This window comes from Phycodurus eques, chromosome 5, assembly GCF_024500275.1.
Source record: "Phycodurus eques isolate BA_2022a chromosome 5, UOR_Pequ_1.1, whole genome shotgun sequence".
Lineage (NCBI taxonomy): Eukaryota > Metazoa > Chordata > Actinopteri > Syngnathiformes > Syngnathidae > Phycodurus > Phycodurus eques.
The window spans coordinates 1,672,737-1,697,136 of NC_084529.1; the positions used below are offsets into that span (position 1 = coordinate 1,672,737).

Genomic DNA, 24,400 nt, shown 5'->3' on the forward strand with positions numbered 1-24,400 from the left:
GCCATTTTTTGGTACTTTCCAGTAACACACTTATTTTTGTATTCCGTTACATACATTCCTTTTATTCGCTACCTGTAGAAAGGAGATGAATCTGCCAATTTGAATTTGGCACTCCCCTTCAACAACACCACAGTCAGATACTGTAAAAAGGGCACACATGGGTCTCATTAATCTATCCGGAAACAATATGAAATGTTACATTGGAAATTCTAAAAGCTAAAAGGAATGACTGGCAGATTACCTCCCTCGCCGTAGTATAATAGACCATTGTAGAACTTGTTTTCTGCCTGTGAGGGAACAAGACCATTACTGTAATTCTAATATTAACATGTACAGTACACTATTAATAGCACAATAAAAGAAAATACATTTTAAAAAATCACTAATGCAGGGAGATACTGGAGGAGCCACAGAATAAATGCATATAGAAAGGGTGAAGTTACATGCATACCTCATACTTAAGTTCCTTCACTTCACTACAAAGTGCAGCATATACTGTGATGACTTTGTTCAGAACCTGCAAGTCAACATTAATTTCATTATACGGTAAAAAAGCTGAACTGTTGTTCTTGGTGTTACCTTATTGTCCGTTTTAATCAACTCCAGCAAGGAAGACTGTTCATGTGGGAGGAGCTGAAAGTGAAAAAAAAGAAGCAAATGATTCTAATTTGTGACAGTCATCATTTGGTCAAACACATACTCTGATATTGGTCTCTACAACTTGTAAAGTTGCAAGGTTTGATTTTGTTCAGTGAAAGCATCAATAAACCGATTTTCTATTCTGCTTGACCTCAGTTAGGATTGCAGGAAACTGGAGCCTATCCCAGCTGGCTTCAGGCGAGAGGTGGGGTACACCCTGGACTGGTCGCCAGCCAATCAAAGAGACAAATGACCAATCACACTCGCATTCAGACCAATGGACAATTGAGAGTGTTTAACCTAGAATGCATTTTTTTGAAATGTGGGAGCAAGACAAAGTGCTTGGAGAAAACCCATGCATGCACGGGAAGAACATGCAAACTCCACTCGACCGGTCACTATCAATTTTTTTTAGATGTGATTATTGAAAAGATTATTCCATCGATTACCGGGGGTGTCAAACTCATTTTTTGTCACAGGCCACATTGTAGTTATGGTCTCCCTCAGAGGGCTGCTATGTCTGTGAAACCAAATCAATGTTTTAAGTGGGGCATTATATCATTTTATATATATATATATATATATATATATATATATATCAGAATCATCTTTATTTGTCATTTACCATACAAATGAGGACAAACTAATTTACTGCGTAATGGACTGCTGTAAAAAAAAAAAAATATATATATATATATATATATATTTTTTTTTAAATCAGGATGAAAGCAAAATTTTCCACTGGAAAAAAATGTGATGAAATGTATACTGGTGGAATGGAGGAAGATTCTGTGATTTTTTTTGAGCTGCCGGTCTGACGGCCAAGGAAGCTTCACATCATTCATTCATTTTGAGTTTTCATTTCAAGGATGAGAAGTTGCTCTATTTGACTAAAGTTGGTTTCTGCCTTTCTGTGCGACTTTGGGCTTTGTTTCAAGTTCTAAACAGATTGACGCTGATGGTAGTTTCCCTTACTTTGAGGGCGATGGGGTCCAGACTGAAGTCCCAAACGTCTCCAATGGAGTCATCGAGAGCCTCCTCAATGCCCCTCAGTTGAGTTGTGTATTCCTCCAGAAACTTGGCGTAGTTCTTGAGTTGAACGTCCGTGTGTATTTCTGTTGGGTGGGAGATTTCATCAAGTAGTAGTAGTTAAGTAGTCATTTCATTTTTTTTTCTTTTTTTCCCCCATTTTAATTTCTTGGAAGTAGTTTCATCAAGTACTCCTAAGGTCGATGTTACGAAAGCACAGTATTATTTCAAGGTGCTAAAAACTCTTTGAACGAATACCATGACACTGAGTATTTTGATCGGCGTCAGAGTAGAATCTTCCAAACAGACATTGTATAGGACCTCATTAAATGATGTAAGTATACCATATGTTTTGACCATTGAGCGGATATAGTCGTATTATATTATACTACTACGGCTTTTAATGCATTATATACATATATACATACTATCAAGAAATATATAATACCGTAGTATTTTCCTTTCCTCCGGCATTGAACAATCTGTCAGTTGTAATGTTATGTGACGGATTGAGCGTTAGTTTACTTGGGATCACGGTCAGTGATTGGTGAACGTTAAACGCAAGCAATGCTAACAGTAAATGATAGCAATATATTGGTGAATTGTTCGCACAAAAACTGTCATTTCCAAAACCGGGAGAAACGAGGCTTTGGGGGCTAACTAAGTTGCTAACTGCTGTAGGCTGATGCAGTCACTTTCTTTTAAAAAAAATCACTCGACCGGATTGCAGTGACTTACTCTGCGAACCGTCGTCAAAACGGTCAAATTCCCAGTCAGGTGCGATCGTTTCCACAGCCATTCCGCTCGAAAACATCAGATCCAAATACTGTTTTGAAAATGTAGAGCTTCAGGAACCCATGATGGGTCTTATGATTTCGCAAAAAAAAAAAAAAAAGGCGCAACCGTTCATGGGAAATGAAGTCCGGAAGTGGGCAACGTTTCCCATCAAACACAATGCATATGTAAAAATGATCGTGGTGGTTTGCAAATTAAATGAACATTTTTTATTTTGTAAATAATATTTAATTGTATTGCTTAAATCCTCATTTTAACCTATTGAGCATTGTTTTTTTGGGTTTTTTTTAGGTTAACTAATTAATTTTTTTCGGTTACCCAAGTTTGATTAGTGTTAAGGACGTAATATAATGTCAATGTTCAATAGATTATGGAACCTTCAATCGTCCATGCGTGTTCGTTTTCTTTGTCCAAAGAGAGAGGAAAAAACAAGACACCAACGTGCTGAGTCTCAGGGTGCATTCAAGCAACTGCCCACCAGAGTGCAGGTTCAGTGAATGACACACCTTGTTGATTTGAGCTAACTCCTTTTATACACATCAGAAGGTTTCGTTATGACTGTTCAGTAGAAGGTTTTGACATATGTTTAGCAGAAGGTACCTCTGGCCTTGGGTGTTATCAGAAAAGGGAGTCATCCTAAGAACATCATTCTTCAGTAATCTACCTTGTGTGCTATAAAGAAGAAAAGGGAGTCATCCCAAGATGTGGGCACCCCTCTGGCCTCGGATGTTTTGGAAATGGAACTTCATTGTTAAAGAAAGGAACATAGCTTCATGAGTACAAATAGAACAATCCGACATTAGACACTTTTTTTTGGTTGGTGCCCTTTATTTATTTATTGTATGCAAGATCATTTATTTTACAGGTGTGTTATTTACAGTTAAAACCGGATAATTACATATTATTTATAATCACTAAATGCCAGAATAATGAGGGATAGAAATTTGTTTAGCCTATTTTTCATTACTTTCTACAAAGTTCGAAGTTGACATACATTCTATTAGTATTGAGTACCATTGCCTTTAAACTGCGCAGCTTCTCACAATAGTTGACAGGAATATTGGCCCACTCCTCCTGACAGAACTGGTGTAACGGAGCCAAGTTTGTAGGCAACCTTGCTCGCACATGCCTTTTCAGGTCTGCCCATAATTGTTCAATAGCATTGAGATTAGGGCTTTGTGATGGCCACTCCAGAACACTGACCTTGTTATATTTAAGCCACTTTGTAACCAGTTTGGCAGGATGCTTCAGCTCATTGTCCATTTGGAAGACCCATTTGCACCCAAGCTTTAACTTCCTGGCTGATGTCTTGAGCTGTTGCTTCAATATTTCCGCATAATGTTCTCCTTCTTAGATGTTCTAATGCCATCCATTTTGTGAAGTCCACCAGTGCCTCCTCAAACAGAACAGCTCCACGACATGATGCTACCTTCAGCCAGCATCTTCACATGGGCTTTTGCTTTTGTTCTTGGGTTGATATGCATATTTCGGACCAAACCACGTTCAATTTTGGGACACAGAACCCGACTCCTTCATGAGCAGTATGATGGGTGGACATCCCCAAGGTGTTTATACTTACGTATGATTGATTGAACAGATGAAGGTGACACCTTCAGGTATCTGGAATTTGCACCCAAGGATAAAAAAAGACTTGTGCAATACCAAAATTGTCTTCCTGAGATCATGGTTGATTTCTTTTGACATTCCCATGGTGTTGCACAAAAAAGCAGTGTTTCATGTGTGCCTACTTCAGCTACATCCACAGGTGTGTCTCACATTTACTCAAATGTTATCAAAAACCTATCAGAAGCTTCCAAATAAATGACATCATCATCTGGGTTTCCCCAAATTGTTTAAAGGCACAGTACTCTTACTGTATGTAAACATCTGACTTTGAAGAATGTAATGAAACATTTTCACACAAACAATATGTTTCTGGCATTTAGCAAATACAAATAATGTTGATAATCATAACTGGCCTACAGTAAAACAAGAAAGGTTTAGTCCAATTTCATGTTAGACAGCGTGGAGAAAAAAACACAACTTTTTATTCAGTGAATGTAAACATCTGGTTTCAACTGTATTTTCTCAGTAAAAAACGGAGACTTTATGCCATTCTTGGATACATCCAGGGCCCCCCAAATAAGGGAACAACACTTTGGTGTGACTCTCTTCCACTTACATGCCACAAGCTGGCACTGAATTACCACCAACTGCCATGGACGTGCCAACACCTGCTTCTAAGAAGTAGACTTTAAAACCTGGGTTACTCGAGAAAGTAGGATCAGTGTGCTGCGTGTACGAATGCTTGGCAAGTATAACGTGCAGTATTAGTGGAAACAGCTACAATTGCTCAACAGTAAAGTGCAGGCAAGTATTAGCGTTCTCCTAACCAATAACTGTCAAACGTGGCGAGCATGCTTGCTACAGTATATGATATGTGCTGGTCATTGTATGAGTGTGTATGGAGCGCTTGTGAGAGGGGTGGGATGATGTCGCACTTAACTCATTGTGGACACTCAGCACATCATTCCGAGGAGGATGCCACAAGGAACCGTCACAGTCAGCAGTGCGGCGTGAGAAGTTATTGTCTGTGGACTTACGAAACATTAATGGTAAGGCCTTTTAAAAATATTACATTTTTATTCATTTAAGGCAACTGTTTCGTAATTCAGCTGTTAAACACATGTATACGCACTTAAAACACACGCACACAAACACACACGCCTAGCATTATAAGTTAATTTGTGGACGATACGGACTTCAAACTTTCTCGCATAATTTTAGCAAATTGGATTCAAAATGGCGGCATGGTGACCGACTGGCGAGAGCGTCAGCCTCAAAGTGGCCTCCTGTGTGGAGTTTGCATGTTCTCCCCGTGCCTGCGTGGGTTTTCTCCGGGCACTCCGGTTTCCTCCCACGTCCCAAAAAACATGCACGGTAGGTTAATTGACAACTCTAAATTGCCCATAGGCGTGAATGTGAGTGCGAAAGGTTGTTTGTTTGTATGTGCCCTGCGATGGGCTGGCAACCAGTTCAGGGTGTACCCCGCCTCCTGCCCGATGATTTCTGGGATAGGCTCCAGCACGCCTGCGACCCTAGTGAGGAGAAGCGGCTCAGAAAATGGATGGATGGATGGATTCAAAATGGCGGCACGGTGGGCGACTGGTAAGCACATCTGCCTCACAGTTCTGAGGACCAAGGTTCAAATCCGGCCTCGCCTGTGTGGAGTTTGCATGTTCTCCCCGTGCCTGCGTGGGTTTTCTCCGGGTACTCCGCTTTCCTCCCACCTCCCAAAGACATGCATGTTAGGTTGACTGAAGACTCCAAATTGCCCGTAGGTGTGAATGCGAGTGCAAATGGTTCTTTGTTTATATGTGCCCTGCGACGGGCTGGCAGCCAGTTCAGGATGTACCCTGCCTCTCGCCCAGAGTCAGCTGGGAGAAGCTCCAGCACGCCCGCAACTCTAGTGAGAATAAGTGGTACGGAAAATGAATGAATGTATTCAAAATTGTAAGAAAAAAAAAATCACTGGACTATGACCTCTGTTGTGTCATACCTAGGCATCTCTTAGGAATGTCAAATTAAGTCGCGTACCACTGTCAGACAAGACAACCTCAGTGCTGCTGATTAGGCTTGCGTGTGTCGAGTGCCAATGGAGGCAATCTTCACATCAGATGACTCTAAACAACCCCTCTTTCTCACTACTTTGTAACCAAATCAGAATCAAACAAACTACCAAACGACCAGAAATATTGTGCTTTGTTTCTCTTACTTTGCAATTCATGGACAGAAAGAGTTCCTTATTTGAATTTGTTTATGTTTGTGTTTGTTTAGAGCAAGTAGAGCAGGATTCCATCTTGCCAGAAGCCAACTTGACATTATGGTATTCCCAGACTCAAAGGATGTGATAACAAGTGGGTCTAAGGATAAAACGCCCATCCAGAACCACCACTTACCACAACACTCTGCAGGACCGAACCATCTTATCCCTAAAGTTAATATTTTACCGGTCAGTGTCAATTATGAACCACAGGACTACACTGAGACAGACCCACTACTGCCCAATGAGTGCTACAGCGGGTCAAGATTCAGTGGGTGTGAGGAGGCAAAGATGCCACGTGGTGCAGAGTTACCTGCTGAGTCAGTCTACGCCTTGGTGCTGCAAATCCTGGTGCCGTTCCTTCTGGCTGGGCTGGGAACCGTCTCTGCTGGACTGCTTCTTGATGTGGTTCAGGTGAAGAAATAGCAAGTGATCCAATGGAATTGTTCTCAAGTAGTGCCAAATTTCTCCACCCATTATCTAGCAGCAAATTCGGGCAAGGACCCACCATTTCCAATACCACAGCACCAATACCATGTCAAATCCAAAAAGTATGCAGAGCTGCAGTGTTAGCACAGATCAGCGTTAGCATGTTGTTTAAACGTGAATATCGGGTATTGTGCTTGTCAATGTATACGGTGCATGTGTCACATGCACAAATCCGCACGCTGACGGACAAGTATAATCTCGTGATGCCATATCCGTTGCGGACTCTTGCGGTTTTGCGCAACTATTCGTTCTATTTACATTGGTGGAGAACATAGCCCAATTACCTAACCTGTTTGTGCCTTCTTCGGAGGCCCTTTATGGTCCTGTACTTGCAATTGCGGGCCGACTATAATCCATTGGTATTCCATACAAAGGTCATGTTCTCAGTCACAGTGCTGTAAAGAGGCTAATTATCATACTCCGGTATCTTACACTAGGCCCCAAAGGTAGCTATAATGGCCTCAGCTATTAGAGACAAGCAGCCAGGCTTTTTAGGAAGTCAGCTAGGGTTCATACAGGTCACATTGGAATCTGGAGTGCTCAACCATATTTTATAATGTGCAGGTGCAAACTTGAGTGAAAACACAAAGGAAAGGTTTAACAAAAGAGTCCGAGAAAATAGACACCACAGTAACAAGGGTTGGGAATCTCTGGCACGAGGCCGATTCGATACATCTCTAGATACACAGGTAGTGATTCAATTCAAAAAACGATATCTTTACGGGCGGAACGATTCGATACGATTCGATTCAAGATGGCACCAATACGATTCTCAATTTGATTCGGTGCAGCAAAAATGTGATTAACATTTGCACTTGTGATAATCATAAAGACTAACTTAACTTGACTTCACCCAATTCTATAAAATGACATTTGTCGAACCTTATTTTCAAACTTGTACAGTAGAAGACCACTTAACCCTGAGCATTTTTCAAATCCGTGCCTTATTTTGGCAACATGAAACAATATGTGCAAAGAGCCCTTTTCGGCAGCTTGGTGGTGAAGTGCTGCCACCACAAGTGAAAATAGATTTCGACCGCAAGTTCATGGTGGCTCGCTTCTCCTTTTAGACTCTGGACTGTTTGAGAACAAGTCGTAGCTCAGCCCCCGGTCATCGTGGTAATGAAAGCCGTAGTACAGCAGGTATGAGACAGAACTGCGCTTCCAAAACCAAGTACTGTAATTTCAACAAGAGTGTTACAATTGCATATTCGGTGTGCTGTGAATCTTTATCCTTTTGAGTATTTTGACTGAAGAATATCAGCGTCCTTTTATTAAGACACCTCGGAACTGTTTTAAACTGTAACAAAAAATACCATAATATGTCTGCTTTAAACCCTGTGTGTGTGTGTGTGTGTGTGTGTGTGTGTGTGTGTGTATCCTCTGGGTGAGATGTGTATTATTATTATTTTTTATTTTATTTTTTTGCACCCCTGTTTGCATTTCCTTGGCAGAGCTGGGACATATTCCAAGAAATCCCAGAGATCTTCATTTTGCTTCCTGCTGTGTTGGGCATGAAGGGAAACCTGGAAATGACGCTTGCCTCTCGACTGTCAACGGCGGTGAGTGTGCGCACAGCAACATGCACAGGCATACATGGTATGGACTAAAGTATTATGACGCCCTGTATACATGTGCTGTAGCAGTGCACGTAACATGCAGGTGTAACAGATTCCACCTCACAACAGATTGAACAATAGTCTCTTTCACGGAATAATATTTTGACCCCTTGCATCATGGGGTGTCTTGTGCCCTTGTGAAACTTCACACTGACTTATTGTGACAGCAGATCCACCTGCAGCACATAAAGTCATGTATGTGCTGGGGTGGGGGACACATACTTACTATTTGAACTAAGTTAGTTCAAATAGTAACTTGAAATTAAAATCACAAGGTTTGGAATTAGCTCTGTAGTTGTATTATGACCTTATATGTTCCTATATTATTTATTTCTTAGAGGTAAAATTATGTTGTTGTTATGGGAAAATCTATTGTATCGGGTACATTGTTTATTATTATTAACTAGTGTATTAACTGTATTGTATTAATAGACGATTGGTGTAGGGAAAGTTGATCGTATATACGGATAACTACATATTGGTTCATAAATTCGTTTTTTCGGAGAAGGAATATGATCTACTGTATGATTCTGATGCACATATACACATACTGTATAACATTATACTTAATTTGACGAAAGATAGTATTATATGAATATTCTTAAATATTGTTGATATACCGATAGTAACGTCGAGATAATGGGGTAGGAACCGATAAGTTTCTACTGCTTTTCGAATATAATGATCAGGTACTTGTAAGCAGGCAATTTATTATCGCTTTGTGTTGATTATTTCTATTCAGCAGATTATTTCTCTTCTGTAACTACACATTTTTTTGCTGTTGTTTTCAATTGTTTTTATTTTAACATCACCTGTTAGAGTTTTCTGAGGAGAGCAATTGATTTTTAATTTTTTTATCCACGTTCAAAACAAAGTCATAATAAATATTGCAAATGAAAAAACATACCATAAATCCAATCATCATTTCTCGTTTGTTTTATCGAGTCATCCTGTTCTATTTAATATATGAATATGTTTGTATTTCAGGTAAATGCGGGAAAAATGGAACTTGCAAACGAAAAGTGGATGTTGATCATTGGAAACCTGGCGCTCAAGCAGGTTCATTATGAAAAGTCTGTCCCAAGCTAAATGTATCATACACCAGCGAGCAGCTATTGTAACATTTGACCATGGGGGCTATTTACTTATAGTACTTATCCTACAGCTACAATCGACTGTTCTGGCCCTTTTAGCCTCCCTCGTGGCTATGGTGTTGGGCTGGATTGCCGATGGAAGGATACCATTTGATCACGTTGTCCTTCTGTGTTCAACCAGCGTTTGTACCACATTTGTGGCTTCACTGCTGCAGGGTAAATATAACATTACAAAATTCTCTTCTGTCATCTTGGTTCATTCATTTGCTACGTGACTGTATTATTGTACTTTTGGTTCTTCTGAATGCAGGATATTAGGAGGAGGTGGAGTGCCGCTTTAGTCACAACTCGGCATGAAGTCATTAAACATGTGACTCGTCCAATTATGATAGATCACTTTTTGATGAGTGTCATGACGTTACCTGTAAAGTTAGAATGGATGACTTTGATGCGTCAAGATGCTCCCCGTCTAAAGTTTAATATCGTCAAGCCACGTGAAGCTCATGCACGCATATGTTTGACATTTCTGAGTTAGGCATTGTTATCTCGATACTGTAATTGCGTGTACATGACGCCTATTAACTCCACTCTTATTTTCCCTCCTCTCTTTCCAAAAGGATCACCACGCGCACATGTCCGTATGTGTGATTATGTGTAAGCATTATACTTAACATTTTTTTAACATTAGGCATTTACTGACATATGGAACCCCCCTCAAGTTTCAATGCACATTAAAACCATGAAGCATATACTGTACTGTACATTATGCACATCAACACAACTTCTAAACTTCAGCTGATCACCGATCACAGAGCAATGTATAAAAAGACAAACTGTATCAAAAACAGATATAGTCATACAAATAAAGCATGGTCCATATACTTTGACTCTGTCTAGGTATAATAATGGTGGGAGTGATTATCGGCTCAAAGCGAATTGGGATCAACCCTGACAATGTGGCCACATCCATGGCAGCCAGCTTTGGAGACCTCATCACTTTGGCCTTACTGGCCTGCTTCAGTCAGTGGTTCTACTCCTTCATTCGTAAGTACAATTGAGCATATAACCGCAGTGGAATCTCCCCAAAAGTCGCCTCCTCGGCTCGGCATTTTATTTAGCCGCGTTAGCTGTAGCTTGCAGGTTAGCTGGCACGGCGCAATTAAATAGCACGCAACAAGCATTCCACTTTAGTAGCCAAACAGCGGAACGCAAAAAGGTTGGGCGACATTTGGGACGCTGTAGTTTGGACGAGCCACTAGCATAATGATGGTAAAGCCACGCAGTTCCCACAATTCATTGCGACAGGCAAATTTGAAATGTTGCCGTAATAAAGATGATCATTTTTGGTGCCACATACTCAGTATAGTCCAATGGACATTGCTTGTTAATAGCAAATATTTCTTAAATATGTAGTGTACAAGCTCGCTTGCCAGCCACGGCAAAGCTATGAGTTAGTTATTTCGACAGTTTTATTTCGGTGACAAAAGTCTTTCAGTCCGAAGCTGAAAATGTCCTTTTGGGCTATTTTCAGCCGAAACATTTTGGCCGTCGAGAATTCCATGTGTCGTTCATTTTGATTGACGGGTTTCGATGGGATGTCCCTTGACCTTTGAACTTCATCATAATACCATGACCGGTCAAAAATGTTGATGACTTTCATTGATGATCTTTTGACCAATATCCTTCCCTGTTACGCTCATGTCAATGATGATGACTTTAAAGCGGTATTGTCAATGATGGATGACTTTAAAGCGGTATTGTTTTGCGCCATTGTTTTGCTGAGCTAAAAAGAAAGATGAATAGGTCGATTTTAAAAATCTCTGCTTCTAACAAAAGCATTGTCCAGTCAAAAGTATTATCCAGAGTCCATGCACCAAGACCCCACTGAGCGGTGATATGACCTATGACATCGTAGCTATCTGGGCAATGCGTGCGTGTGTATGCGTGCATCTGTGTATGTGTTTGAGAGAGACTTATTGGCTATTGACACACAAACAGCTTTTTCCTGACAGTATTGGATCCTTCATTCTAGGGGTGTGTGGCGGTCAATTACCACTTCATGATTCCATATTTTGGATTGACAGAGAATGTAAAAGTGAAAAGATCCTTTGTTGGCAACCCTTGAACTCCTCTCAACTTGACCCCCGCCCTTCTCATTCGTCTCCATCCCATCGTTTCCAAAAGGGCCCTGAGCGGACACTCGTGACTGCCTATGAATCACCGTGGCTTTGATTTTTAAACATTAAATCCCGAATGGTGTACTGATATGTTGACAACCAAAGCCGATATGACATGTCAGGACGTCACAGACGGCCGTGGGGCCATGGCCTATCGAAATTGTAGGGACGAATGTTTTCATCTGTAATTAGCATCATGTCACCAGAGGTGCCAACCTATAGAATTGAATTCCACAACAAGTTTTCCAAATTTGTCTGATTTTCCGTCAGCGTGGTCCGGCACAGCCTGAGAGGTACAGTTGTAGAAGGTTGATCTTTGAAGTGCTCATTAGTTGCATGATGTATTTACGACTGTTTAAACCAATAATGTGTGTTGTGCATTTTGTAAGCCCCTGACATATTTATCACTTACATCTGGTCGCAGAGTTTTGCAGGCCTCTGTAGCTTGTTTTTGTTATGCCTGGAATGTCAGAGGGGTTCCACAAAAAAAAAAGGAACCTCTTTATGTGGAGATTGTGTGAAATGGGGTGGATGACTTCCCGTGTGTGTGTGTGTGTGTGTGTGTGTGTCTAGGGAGAAAGAGAGCTCATGAGAGTTACACACGGTCAGTATTTTATAACTGACATTTGATAATTGCAAAAAATACGACTTCCATGTTACTTGCAGCTCCTGAGTATGAACAGCACATCTGTTACCTTACTGGCATTTAACAACACATGTTTATTTCATCATTCCAATAAAACAGATTTGTCGTATGAGTAATACAATTGTTACGCATCTGTGACTTACTAACGTTCACAATTGAGGTTTCTCAGAGAGATTTTCACCTCAACTTTAAAAACAACAACGGTATTTTCTGCACAGTCTTTTGTTGATTGTTTTTGACATACGTACGACTCGTGTACTTTGCGTATGTGCATCCCCAGCTATAAACCATTTACTGTGTTTTTAAGAGTACAGCAATGGTCGTAAATATTTGCAATATTAATAAAGTTTTTTTGACATTGTAGTTTTCGGTATATTTATGGTTTAAACTATCAATTGATGTCTTGAAAGATGAATGACCTGACTTACAGGTTACCGTCACCGTCACATAAGCTATCGCTAAGTTTTCCAAATTTGGTCACATGACTGGGCAAAAAACTCAACATCATAGGGAAACACCCCATTTTAAATAGTCTCTTAGTCTCAAGACCACAAGTCTCTTGGCCTTGTCTTGGTCTTGGTCTTTTCTCTGTCTCGACTCCCAAAAGTCTTGGTCTTGTTTTGGTCTCAGGCAAGTCAAGGTCTTGGATAGTATGGTGCTCCCTTCTTGATAGTAAATTGTCTTCCTCCCATGCTGGGCCTGACAGGAAGCCCCTTCCAAAACACTGAACATCTGGGCCATTACCGGTTCAAGCTATCCCGGCTCCCTCTTTGAGGTCCATTCAATGTTTACGTGGAGGCTCTATAGAAAAAAAAATAGTGCCCCTGTCAACCGCGCAGAGAACAACACACTTGTTTTCTTTCAAAGGCCTGAGCGATGATACAAAGGTCAACCGACTTTCTTTTATCCCATCACAAACAAGCCATACAGTATCATTAAAACCTATAACTTAAACGCTGGATTTTCCTTGGACTTTTTACGTACTTTTACTTAAGACTCTTAAGTGATTAAGCTTTGTTCCCTTACTGTTTAATGTATCCATTTATCATTTTACACTTGAGACTATGTGAGTCCCAAGATGCACATGTCCGGAAACAATGAGTCCCAGCTCTACAACAATGAGTCCCTACAATTTATCATCAGCGAGTACAGATCCCGTAATCCTCCGTTTTATGACAGTTGTTGCTTTGCGATCCTGCTATAGTGCAGATTTTTATTTGTACAATTTGAACAATATTTTTGTGTTACCTATTGCTCTCTCTCAATGTATTATCTTTCAGCCTAGCCCGATAGCAATTTTTTCAGGACAATATATTTTCCCAAAAACTATCACGATCAATGATAGTATCATTGATGTGTGTGTGGTTTTTTTTTAACGCGACTGATATAATGGTATCGTAGAGCAGAATAATTGTATATAATTATTATGAATAAGTACATCCTGTCAATTTCTTCCGATCATCCTTGAGATGGTTCTACACCTTCATTGGAGTCCAGCTGTGTTTGATTATACTGGATGGACTTGATGAGGAAAGCCACACCCCTGTCTATATAAGACCTTACAGCTCACAGTGCATGAGAATCATGAGGTCAAGGGAACTGCCTGAAGAGCTCAGAGACCAGATTTGTGGCAAGGGCAGATCTGGCCAAAGTTACAAAAAAAATTCTGCTGCACTTAAGGTTCCGAGACAGTGCAGTAACCCATTAGGATTCAAATATTTCCTCATGGAGACCCTCTACAAAACCAAATTGAAGCAAACTAGTACCCAGGACACACAATTGGGGAAAAAACAAGAAGAGGATGAAAAGAAAAAAGAAACGTCCTAGTGGTAAGTGGAAATGTGCATCTGATACATAAGAAAAGTATGATGCCAGATTGTCCCAGTCCCACCAAGCATCAGAAACGTTTACACCATATTATTAGCGATCATGAGTTAAACGGCAACAAAGCAGCTAATGAACTAGCTGAGATAAAATACATAGCTGTTTAAACTTGTTTACAAAGACCAGGTACGATATACAGTATGTCATTAGGTTCTCCTGTTAGCAAAAAATAATGCATTTGTTGTCAAATGATACCAACCTCAATTCTGCTTGAAAGTGCGAGACAGGGCCACTAAATGTATCAAACCTATTGTTCCAATTGAGAAAAATTTGGATGGATGGTGACCTTTGACCTCATTACCAACCCCCGACCCCCCGACCTATCCCATGACCAATAATTTATGAACGTGACATGATTATATTAGCCGTTCAGGTCTATACTGAAGCCATATCGGGTTGATGTTAGAGAGTGTGAGACTTGCACTTGCATGGAATTTGCATTGCTCAATACAACTTGTTACTGTCCCTGACTAGTATAAGCATTTACTCTTAATGCAGGTGGAAATAAATACAGTACATGGATCTACATTAGCAAAAAAACAAACAAAACAAAACAAATCACTCCTGCAAGATATTTGTGTGTGTTTGTGTGTGTGTGTTTTACATAATACATGAGTATATCCAATCACTTTTATCTTTACTTGAAACATAAAAATGTCCTGCTTTGATTTGAAGAGGGCCGCAATTGTTGTTGGCCCAAAAACTTAAACAAAGCACACTGAGGAAGAGCATTAACATAAACATTAACATTGTACTGGTAAATTTCAAGGAGTAAGAGTATAAAATCTTTCTATTGAAAAGGCAAATTAGTAAGCGTTTGGACAGACCAAGCTGACAGCAGGAATCAAAGTTGATATAAATATGAGCATTTGACAATTTGAGCATTTTTCTTATTTTGCTAATAGGAGAAATTATCATTGGCAGGACGACTCACTTCTTGCAATGTAGCTAAAAATGACATATAGCAAACGGGTTCTTTGTAAACAAATTCTAACAGATATACTGCGCAGTGGGACTTGCACAAACTGCCATCATCTTCTCATGTTCCAGCTTAAGAGTACCAGTGTGTTATTTTTTTCTTTTCATCCTCTTTTTTTTTTTAATTCTTTTTGTGTGCCCTTACAGTATAAGTTGGCTTCATTTCCATTTTTTGGGGGGCAAATGATGTGAAATTGGATCGGTTTTCTGTGGCACACCTGATGATCTCTCACATCATACAGCAACCTGGTAGGGAATCACTGCCCAAGGCAATTGCCTGGGCTGCCTGTCCGGGTGCAATGTTCAGTTTTAAACAAGGTCTGGTTCCTACTTTTCTTGATGCTAGCTAGGACTGCAAGTCGACAGTGGAGTAAATCTTAAATGACAACACTTTCTCTTGACAGACTTGTATTTGTATGTGTTGTACCTCTTGGATCTGGTTTTGTTGTGCCTGATACCTCTGTGGATTGCGATCTCCTCCAAACACGCCGATTGTCGGATCCTCCTCCGTACTGGGTGGGAACCGATCATAACAGCAATGGTCATCAGCAGGTATTTGCTTTTGATTTGATTCAATTTGCATGAATACATCCATTGTGCATTGGTTAAGATCATCTAACAAAATACTACTATCAAATTGTACAGTAGGCTCGTTCTTAATATATAAGGCCTTGACCTGCATATCTCTCAGAGAGAGAGAAGTGAAACATATATTGTACATCCTTTACAGTAATATAATGATTCATGAGACAGAGAAAAATGTTTCACATTGCTTTTTGAATAATTATGATGATAATAGCTTACAGGATCAGCAAATTTGATGGCAGATTAATGGCATTTTTATTTATTTCAATGGGGGAAAGATGACTTGAATGTGCGGGTTTTGACTTACGAGCGTAGTCACGGAGCATATTAAACTCGCGTCTTAGGTTTATTCACATTTCAGACTTCTTGATGATGGAGGCAGCCATCGTGTGGGCTCTGATTCTGATTGTCATAGGCTAGTGAAAACAATCAAAATGATTATTACTATAGCAACTCGGTAGGATTTGACCCTAAATAAACTTTCATTTTTCACCTTTTGAATTTAACTACCGAAATATATGACATTCTATGAAATTGATTGAGATACACATATATTTTAGAAGTATTGACTATCTGTTATCTGAACCCTGGTTTTCTGGTTTACATGTTTGTTTGTTTTTTCCCAGTATGAGTGGACTTATTCTTCACCAGACTGTGTCAGACCCAAACTTGGCCGGAATCATACTTTATGCCCCAGTTATCAATGGTGAGTTGTCTTCTCTTGTTTTCTTTTCAAGGTAAATTAAAAGTATTTGGCGTGCAGGCTTGGGGAGTAACGGAATATATGCAACGACGTTACGTAATCAGGATGTAACAAAAGTAATATGCATTCCATTAGTTACGGGGAAAAAAACACAATCAGATTACAGGTGCATTTATTTAAAATGTGGATTATTTTGTAGGATTACATTTTTTAATGCGAGGAGAAAAAAAAGACCTAAACAAATAAGTGTGGCTGCTGATGTGTACAGTTGTGTATTTATCTATTGCTAAAACACAAAACCCTATCCTCTCAAGCATTTGTATTTTTTTGAAATGGTTTTTATGAGAAAATAAAGGGGGAAAAAATATGACGAAAGTCCGTTTCATGTTTCTTCTGGTCAATCTGTGGAAATCTCAAAAAACAAAACGAAACAAAACAATGATGCTATTGTATGTCTCATTGTTCATTGGTAAGAACGTGTTCAAGTAATATAAGCTACATGGATACCAAATTTTCTTACAATGTCAGTCTACTGGTACTTCACGAGTCAGTCATTAGGGTTGGGTAACTTATTTCGAAAAAAATAACATCTGCTTTGATTAGAAAGACGAGCATTGAACACAGTTGAAAGAAGCTGGCCACATACTAGCTGGTGTGAGTGGGGTACAAATGGCTCACCTTCCTTCATCTCTGCTCTTGTAAACACACTTCCTCTCCCGAAAAACCAGATGCTTCAACTTTTATCGTCCTCTGCAATCTTGCCACTACAATGGAATGGTCACTGAGCAGTAAAACAGTTCATATAGCCTAACTTGTGTCGTTGAACTTTTGATGGATATGTAACTATCCGTAACTACAGTACAGTCATGACTGTATATTTAGCATGAAGAAAAATCGAAAAGTAAAAATCCTTGATGACCGCCGTAATTGTGGCAAAGAGGATTCGCAGACAAACGGAGAGGCAGTCTAAACAATTTTGAAATGCCAGAAACAAAAATGATGGCGACTTAAAGCTCTATTTCCGTAGAGAGCGCATCTGCCAGTGGATCCTGACTTTCGTACAACCCCAACGTTCGTTGCATGTGCTTGCCTATTTGGCAGACCGGTCTGCGCCAAGCTGGGTGTTTTGGCGCAGCGAGGGAGTATTCTTGGCGACGCGCTTGGCAGAGTGACAATTTGGTGCCTGAAAGTCGATCTAAACCTAAGTTTGCTCAGAGCTTGTCTTAGTTCTGAGGCAACGTAGACCACTGGCGTAACGCAATTTTGGTGAATTTGATCGGGACGCAGGCTACTCCCAAGCAGTTTTCAGATGCGCTGTCCGAAGTTTTAAACCCAATGTTACATAGGGTAGAAGGATACGTCCAATTGCGACGCACTTGGAATGACCTAATTCAAGCACAACATGGCTTTTATGCGGTTTCTGACTTCCCCAAAATTGTTGGGAGTTATGGATTTCTTTTCTCTAACACAGTATGAGGGTTGTTTGCCTCTTCCACACGATTCCATTACTTCAAACTTAATTTAATGCTTGTGGTGCTCCCACAAATTCAATGGCAAAATCCATCAGAGCTAACTAGAGTCATTTAAATAAGGCGGTCTCCACCACTTTTACACCTTTTCCCATTTCTACTACAATCCTAGTAGATTACACGCAACATTCCCACCAAAAGCGTGCACAATCACCCGCAATTCAACTCTTCGATGAATATTTAATGAATATGATGAACTACATTAGAGCAGATACATTGTGTTCATTATTCAGACTTGGTCATTTCATTTGTCATCAAAGATTCAATCCCCTCTTCCAACAAGGCAGCCTCCCTTTATTTGATGACATAAAGCTTCTACTGGTGACCCCCATTTGTCTTGCCTTATTCTCACCAGGCATCGGAGGAAACCTGGTCTCCATACAAGCGAGCCGCATTTCCACAAATTTGCATTTGAATTTCTCATCTGGGGAGGTTCCCGAAGATCGTAGGAGATGCCACCAACCCTGTGGCGCCTTCTTTGGTTCAGGTAAAGTGTCAAAGGGTTCAAAAATGTATAAGAGGGCGGCAGGGCAATGTCATGAGATTGGCATAGCTGTATGATGAACACATTGTGAAGTTCCTCTTTGATTTCGCAGGACCAAATCACAAATCTGCGAAGGTCCTGCTTCTTATGGTCATCCCGGGCCAGCTGATTTTCTTATACGCCATTCACCTGATAAAAGGGGCGCACACGATGCCCAGTGCTCTTTTCACTGTCGCGTTCTTGACCGCTTCCTTGATTCAGGTGAGTCAGATGTGTGCTCGTGTTTTGTTTTGCACACGGTCTCCTTTTTACGCATTTCTTCAATGTTTCTGCCTCACAGGTCTTTACCTTGCTGTTTATTGCTGACTGTGTGGTCCACTGTTTGTGGCGGAGGGGTAAAGACCCTGACAGTTACTCTATACCCTATCTCACAGCTCTTGGTGATCTTTTGGGGACTGCTCTTCTCTCCCTTGCCTTCTTGTTGCTTTGGTGCAGTGGAGAGACTGCCGGAGTATAAATTCAAGGGGAATGTGAAACAACCGAAATGTTTGTGTGTTTAGATGTGAGAGGACAAAATAAAGTTATGTGTTGTATAGTTTGTCAGATTCTGACAGCATAGTGTTGGACAGACAGACAGACAGACAGACAGACAGAGACACAGAAGTACGCACAGACACACACACACACACACACACACACACACGTTAATATCAGACAAATATATCCCAAATAAACATGAAATGCTGTTTTCAAATGAGGATCTTATTTATTAAGGGGAACAAAATATTCAAAGCTACCTATATAAGTAATGGTCCACATTGTTGAATCATGAATTAACTGTGGCTAATATTTTTGGGTTCATTTTTACTGACCACACCCGAGCCTGATTTCGACCCAGACCTGTTAAATCAAGAAATCACTTAAATAGAAGCTGTCTGACCAATTGAAGACAGCCAAAAGATCTCAAAAAGCTGCAACAAAATGCCATGATCCAAAGAAACTGAAGAACAGATGAGAAATAAAGTAAATGACATCTACTGTCTCAGTCTGGCAAAAGGTTACACATAGATTCATTGATTATATCAATGTATCGATTTATATTCCCATGATCCGAATGGATTGATCAGGTGCTTGGCAAGTTAGGCTTCTGAACGAAAATATATCGATTTGTTTGGATGGGATGTGGTTTTGCCGCTTGGTTGTGAATGGCTGGGAGGTGATGCGGTCGCGCGAGTGGCTTGGTTTGTGCTTGAACAGTGGTGCTTTGTTGCAGTGAAGACGAAGTGAAGTGAAGATAGGATGTGGGCGTGTGCCGCTTGGAAATTGCCGGTAGGGTGCATGTGGAGGTCACAGGAAACATGTCGGAGATAACCGTTGCTACAAAGCAAATGCGGAAGTGGGAAGTGGTGAGACGGCGTCTGCCACCAACGGCTGATGTCGCGGCAATGGCCATCCTTCTGCATAGCAACGATGACGTCAGTGGACCCTGGACCACCAGATGAAGACAACTCCACACTTCCTTTTTGAAAAATTGTGGAAAACTGGGTCCAGGAACAGATAGTTTTGTTCTATTTGTCTACACCATCTCTGCTAAGGCTAACATAGGCGTAGCTGCTGACCGAGAGCTCTGAAGTATGTACAGACTCCTCCGTCAGGAATAAATTGGTCGGCGTTGAACACGTCGTTATAATCGTAGTTCTTTCACGAAAGCGAACACGCCTGGAACCTCGAGAGTTAATAGGTTAATTTGAAAACACAGGTTCCTTTAACATGTATCATCCCAAAGTCATATTGAGTCACAAGGAGTGGTGCCTGAACATAAAACTCATTGACTGAGTAAACAGCAGCCAACAGAATGATTTATATTTGAACGCTAATGAGAAGGCCCCACTAAACCGAACACCGATTTAAATGAGGGTACCATCAAAACACGCACACACACACACAACCACTATTACACAAGGCGAAGCACGAACATAAACTAACATTCACGATAAAACACGTAATTAGCTGTAACTGTATAGAAATGCAGCTAGGCATGCTGGGAAAGTCCTCCTCCTACTCTTCAATTTCAAATGTCGCTGACAAACCAGTTGCATTATCGCCACCTACTAGAAATGCGAAAGGTACTGCGAAGCAGTTTACCAAAATGAATAACAGTTTGTCATATTTAAACTATATCTTGAAAACTTTTAACTGAGTCACTTTCATTGGTTTTGCAATTCACATATTTATGCTGGTTTTAAGGAATCTGGATAAATAATTTAACTGAAATTAAACACATAGATGTAGATACTTAAAAATAGACGATACCAACATGATGTCATGTGCGATGAACACTCAGGCTTGCTAAGTGACTGTATTTGAATGTGGTACAATATAGTGGCAACAACACCTTGGTCTAGAAAACTATTGGGAAATTTACCGTGCAGGTTATGATTTTGTTTATTTAATTGTTTTGATGAGTGAGAATAATAATAGGGTTTTGTGTTTTCGCAATTGGGAAATACTGTATTACGCAACTTAATCAAACACCTACGACACACATCATTGATGGGTAAGTGATGTTCTTTTATTTTTGTTAGCAGTTAAAAAATACACTTGTATGGTTGTTGCAAAATGTTGACGTGTTTTTATTATTGTTTTTTCCATTACCACTATTTGTTATGGGGAGAAAATGTTCATAAATGCAAACACCCTGAAGGATAACCAGCTTCCCAAATTCATTTTGTTTGGCTTTAGGGTCACTGTTTACATTTGAATTTGTTTTATTGTGATTTATCCAATTCTATTGTTAGTAACACATCATCATAAATTCAAATGAGAACGATTTTACCTCATTTTTTAATTTGTTCATCAGTAATAGAGTTTGGAATATTGAAATGCTGTTGTGAAAACGGCTTTCTTTGTAGTTGGAAATCTTGCCATCGGTTTTTGGAGCTTTTAGCGCTATAAGTTAAGGATGTGTTTAAATAAACGAATAATACTAATAAGCGGCACGGTGGACGACCGGTTAGAGCGTCAGCCTCACAGTTCTGAGGACCCGGGTTCAATCCCCGCCCCCGCCTGTGTGTAGTTTGCATGTTCTCCCCGTGCCTGCGTGGCTTTTCTCCGGGCACTCCGGCTTCCACCCACATCCCAAAAACATGCATTAATTGGAGACTTGTGTTCAAGACATATGAAATATGCTTGTCATTGAATGAATTTATTGAAGAGCCTACAAGACATATGAAATATGCTTGTAGTCGATTGTATTTACTGTGAACCTATTTTGGGTGAGCAAAAAGATGGTCAAAGTCAGGACATTGAATGAGTAATAAAGTAATAGGTGCTTTCCACTCAGGCCAAAGTCAGGACACTGAATGAGTAATGGAGAAATAGGTGCTTTCCACTCAGGCCGAAGTCAGGACACTGAATGAGTAATGGAGAAATAGGTGCTTTCCACTCAGGTCAAAGTCAGGACACTGAAAGGCTGGAACCGAGGTTATAAGAACCCGTCACACTGACAAACGGGGCTCCTTATTCTCTCGAGGTAGGGAGACACACGTTCTTTTTCCATCGCAATGATCAGGGACAGGCTGGCAGGAGGACTTCATTTTTGAATCTTCCGATTTAATTGGGTAAGACTAAAAGGATATTATAATAAGGTAACTCATAGAACCGCTATTGACATTGCGTGGATAAGGGAAAAGAGCTAGTCAGCTGTTCGGGTATTCTTATGTCCAAATGATCTTATTATTAGTTGGCATTACGGCTCCGTAGGACTTGATCACTCCTTAAAGCTCACTCAAAAGGTAAATATTTGTTTTATGATTTATGACTTTTAAACTACTTCTACTTCTTTTGATTTTTATTATTCTTATTATTGTTCATGTTATATTACAAACCCATACTGTCATATTATCAATTTAACCTTATGTAATCACTGAAATAAATAACTTGCATTCATTCTATTCTATCTTTGTCATTCTTATAATGAGAATGAATCTCAATCTTAACACTCAACCTCTTATAAGTGATTGAACTTCGACGATACCAATACCACCGGATCGTATTACTATTCCTAAAAGAGTAACTCATCTAAATCGCTTCGGCTTAATACAAAAACAAATCCGGACGGTCCTAACAAGGACTGTGAAATTTACTAGGTCTTTAACAAGCGCAAACGATTTTTAAGGGATGAAGCTGCTGTGAAAATGGAGTACTCATTTTAATGACCCTTTCACTCGGTGCGGTTACTCATCAAGGGGTGATTAGTGAGGGCAGACCGGATTGGCTCCGTAAAACTAAAGGCAGTTCGCACACCTAGGCGAATTCATCTCGACGCCGGCTTAACAGCTCCTCGTCCCCTCGCGCGTACGGTGTTGGTGCCGGCAAGGGAAAAGGGGGGAGCTCGACCCTTTAAACGGAGAGTCGGTCAGGACATTTCTCCCGATTAGTCCTGCGGGTAAGCGAAATCTGACAACATTTACGTCACAGTTCTGAGGACGGAGATATGCAGAACACCCGGATCGACTTAATGGTGATGATGATAATGGCGGCTTGCCTGTCAGGAACACCGCAACGGATGCCCAAGACAGGCAGATGAAAAGGAGAAAGGGACACACTGCAAATGTCACGAGGCCATACTATGAAACGATCCTGCTCGATCTTAAAATGTTCATAATGTAAATAGGTACAGTATCAATAATGCACTGCTGTCATCACTTTTATTCCCGTCAATAAATGTTTGACTGAATTGTTTATTTTTCTTATTATTTACTGCAATGACTCCAAGTCGAAATATAATACGGTTACATAAAATATCCCCCCCCCCCCCACACAAAAAAAAAAACAACAACAAAGATGCCATTTGGGCAAAAAAAACTTTCTCCCGATAACAAGGTAGTGAGCATTGCAAAAGTGTAAACATAAAATGCAAACTACAGTATAAGAAGAGTGTCATCAATTTTGGGGGAGAGCCAAGCCCAGTCTCAGAACCGCCACTGCTCCAAGTCAGCCTTTATCATTTTGCTTACCCAACTGTGCAGTAAGGAGCTACACATTTGTATTTCGTGCCCACATTGTTTCCAGTATTCAACGAGTTAGGATGAATTTACTGGAGCCAAACAACCTTACCTCGATGCAAGTGAATGGAGGAAACGACTGGGGAGTCCTGGTTAAAGATGGCGGCTAAATCTGCCGAGGTTTCCTCTAGTGGTGAGCGATATCTATGTATTGAGACCGAATGTGACGTCACACGCGTGCGCAAGAAAAACGGAAGTGAAAGCGAAGCAGTCCTGCAGTTCAGGAGGTGAAGAAGGGAATAGCGGGGCCGTTGGCGGCACGTTTTAAAGGTGCATGGATGGATTTTCGCTTCAACAAAACAACGGCTGCGATTCCTTTACTCGGTGCTCTTTACCTTAAGTTGACCGAGCTCTGTGGAAACGGTAAGCAAATGTTACTTTTAAAGAAAGTTCGGCACGTTTAGGTGGAGTAATGTGGATATTCACCCGCTGGTTTTTTGTTCCCCTTCTTTTTTTTTTCTTTTTTTTTTTTCTCTATTTTCACACGGACACAGAGACAGTGGCATAAAAGTGACCACAATGTCAAAGCAATGCAAATCAACTGGTGAAAACAATTAGCGTATGTTGTCACCACGAACAAACGAGACAAGCGTGATTTCGCCTGTTTTTTTTTTTTTTTTTTAATTTGTTTTATCCTAACACTACAGCAACGGAAACGCCCGTGCATTTGATTGCTTTCACAAAGGAATTGAAGGAAATATATGGAGATTGCGGACTGTCGCGCCATATCAAGGTTGGTACTGGGTCATCAGGGGCCGACGTTAAGCCTTGTGGGGGGCCCCTGTCAGAACTTCAACTGGCCCCGGATATTCAGGATATAATACGTTCAGTTTTAGTGATTATTTCGTCTTTAGCCTTTT

General features: G+C 40.4%; 3 protein-coding genes and 1 long non-coding RNA gene across 14 annotated transcripts in view; 2 read left to right on the forward strand and 2 right to left on the reverse strand.

Moving 5' to 3' along the window:
• The window catches only part of washc4 (WASH complex subunit 4), a 17,190-nt gene extending 14,642 nt beyond the window's left edge, over window positions 1–2,548 (reverse strand). For all 3 annotated transcript variants that reach the window (XM_061676723.1, XM_061676722.1, XM_061676725.1), the window contains exons 1-6: window positions 2,407–2,548; window positions 1,615–1,754; window positions 580–633; window positions 452–517; window positions 242–287; window positions 73–140 (exon numbers count right to left, since the gene is read on the reverse strand). In XM_061676723.1, the coding sequence (XP_061532707.1) occupies window positions 73–140; window positions 242–287; window positions 452–517; window positions 580–633; window positions 1,615–1,754; window positions 2,407–2,482 (450 nt within the window). In that variant the 5' untranslated portion in view covers window positions 2,483–2,548. The remainder of the gene's footprint in view (window positions 1–72; window positions 141–241; window positions 288–451; window positions 518–579; window positions 634–1,614; window positions 1,755–2,406) is intronic.
• slc41a2a (solute carrier family 41 member 2a) lies at window positions 1,460–19,072 on the forward strand. Of its 5 annotated transcripts, XM_061676735.1 has the most exons (13): window positions 1,460–2,002; window positions 2,880–2,951; window positions 4,987–5,078; window positions 6,301–6,700; window positions 8,230–8,337; window positions 9,382–9,453; window positions 9,560–9,704; window positions 10,386–10,532; window positions 15,578–15,725; window positions 16,385–16,464; window positions 18,346–18,477; window positions 18,587–18,735; window positions 18,815–19,072. In XM_061676735.1, the coding sequence occupies exons 4-13, from the start codon at window positions 6,347–6,349 to the stop codon at window positions 18,989–18,991; spliced, it is 1,512 nt and encodes a 503-aa protein (XP_061532719.1). In that variant the 5' UTR covers window positions 1,460–2,002; window positions 2,880–2,951; window positions 4,987–5,078; window positions 6,301–6,346; the 3' UTR covers window positions 18,992–19,072. The 5 variants fall into 5 exon arrangements, with proteins under 5 accessions (XP_061532719.1, XP_061532717.1, XP_061532718.1 ...); XM_061676733.1 differs by having other exon boundaries at window positions 2,880–5,078; XM_061676734.1 differs by lacking the exon at window positions 2,880–2,951.
• LOC133402708 (uncharacterized) lies at window positions 12,548–23,709 on the reverse strand. The gene is made up of 3 exons (XR_009768552.1): window positions 23,593–23,709; window positions 15,601–15,685; window positions 12,548–13,112 (listed from the first exon to the last, which is right to left on the reverse strand). It is a non-coding gene; the product is annotated as an uncharacterized LOC133402708 (long non-coding RNA).
• Window positions 21,959–24,400, forward strand: part of si:ch211-106e7.2 (uncharacterized) — a 10,875-nt gene continuing 8,433 nt past the window's right edge. For 2 of the 5 annotated variants that reach the window (XM_061676727.1, XM_061676728.1), the window contains exon 1: window positions 21,959–22,268. The gene's annotated coding sequence lies outside the window, so the exon portion shown is untranslated. Of the gene's footprint in view, window positions 22,269–22,953; window positions 23,904–24,400 lie in introns of all 5 variants that reach the window. The other 3 variants (XM_061676730.1, XM_061676726.1, XM_061676729.1) reach the window with 2 other exon arrangements.

Bases quoted from the DNA above. Each gene is read 5' to 3' on its own strand.
- slc41a2a (XM_061676732.1), top strand. The intron at 6,701-8,229 runs GTGAAGAAATAG...TTTCCTTGGCAG, and splicing joins TGCTTCTTGATGTGGTTCAG to AGCTGGGACATATTCCAAGA. The intron at 8,338-9,381 runs GTGAGTGTGCGC...TTTGTATTTCAG, and splicing joins CCTCTCGACTGTCAACGGCG to GTAAATGCGGGAAAAATGGA.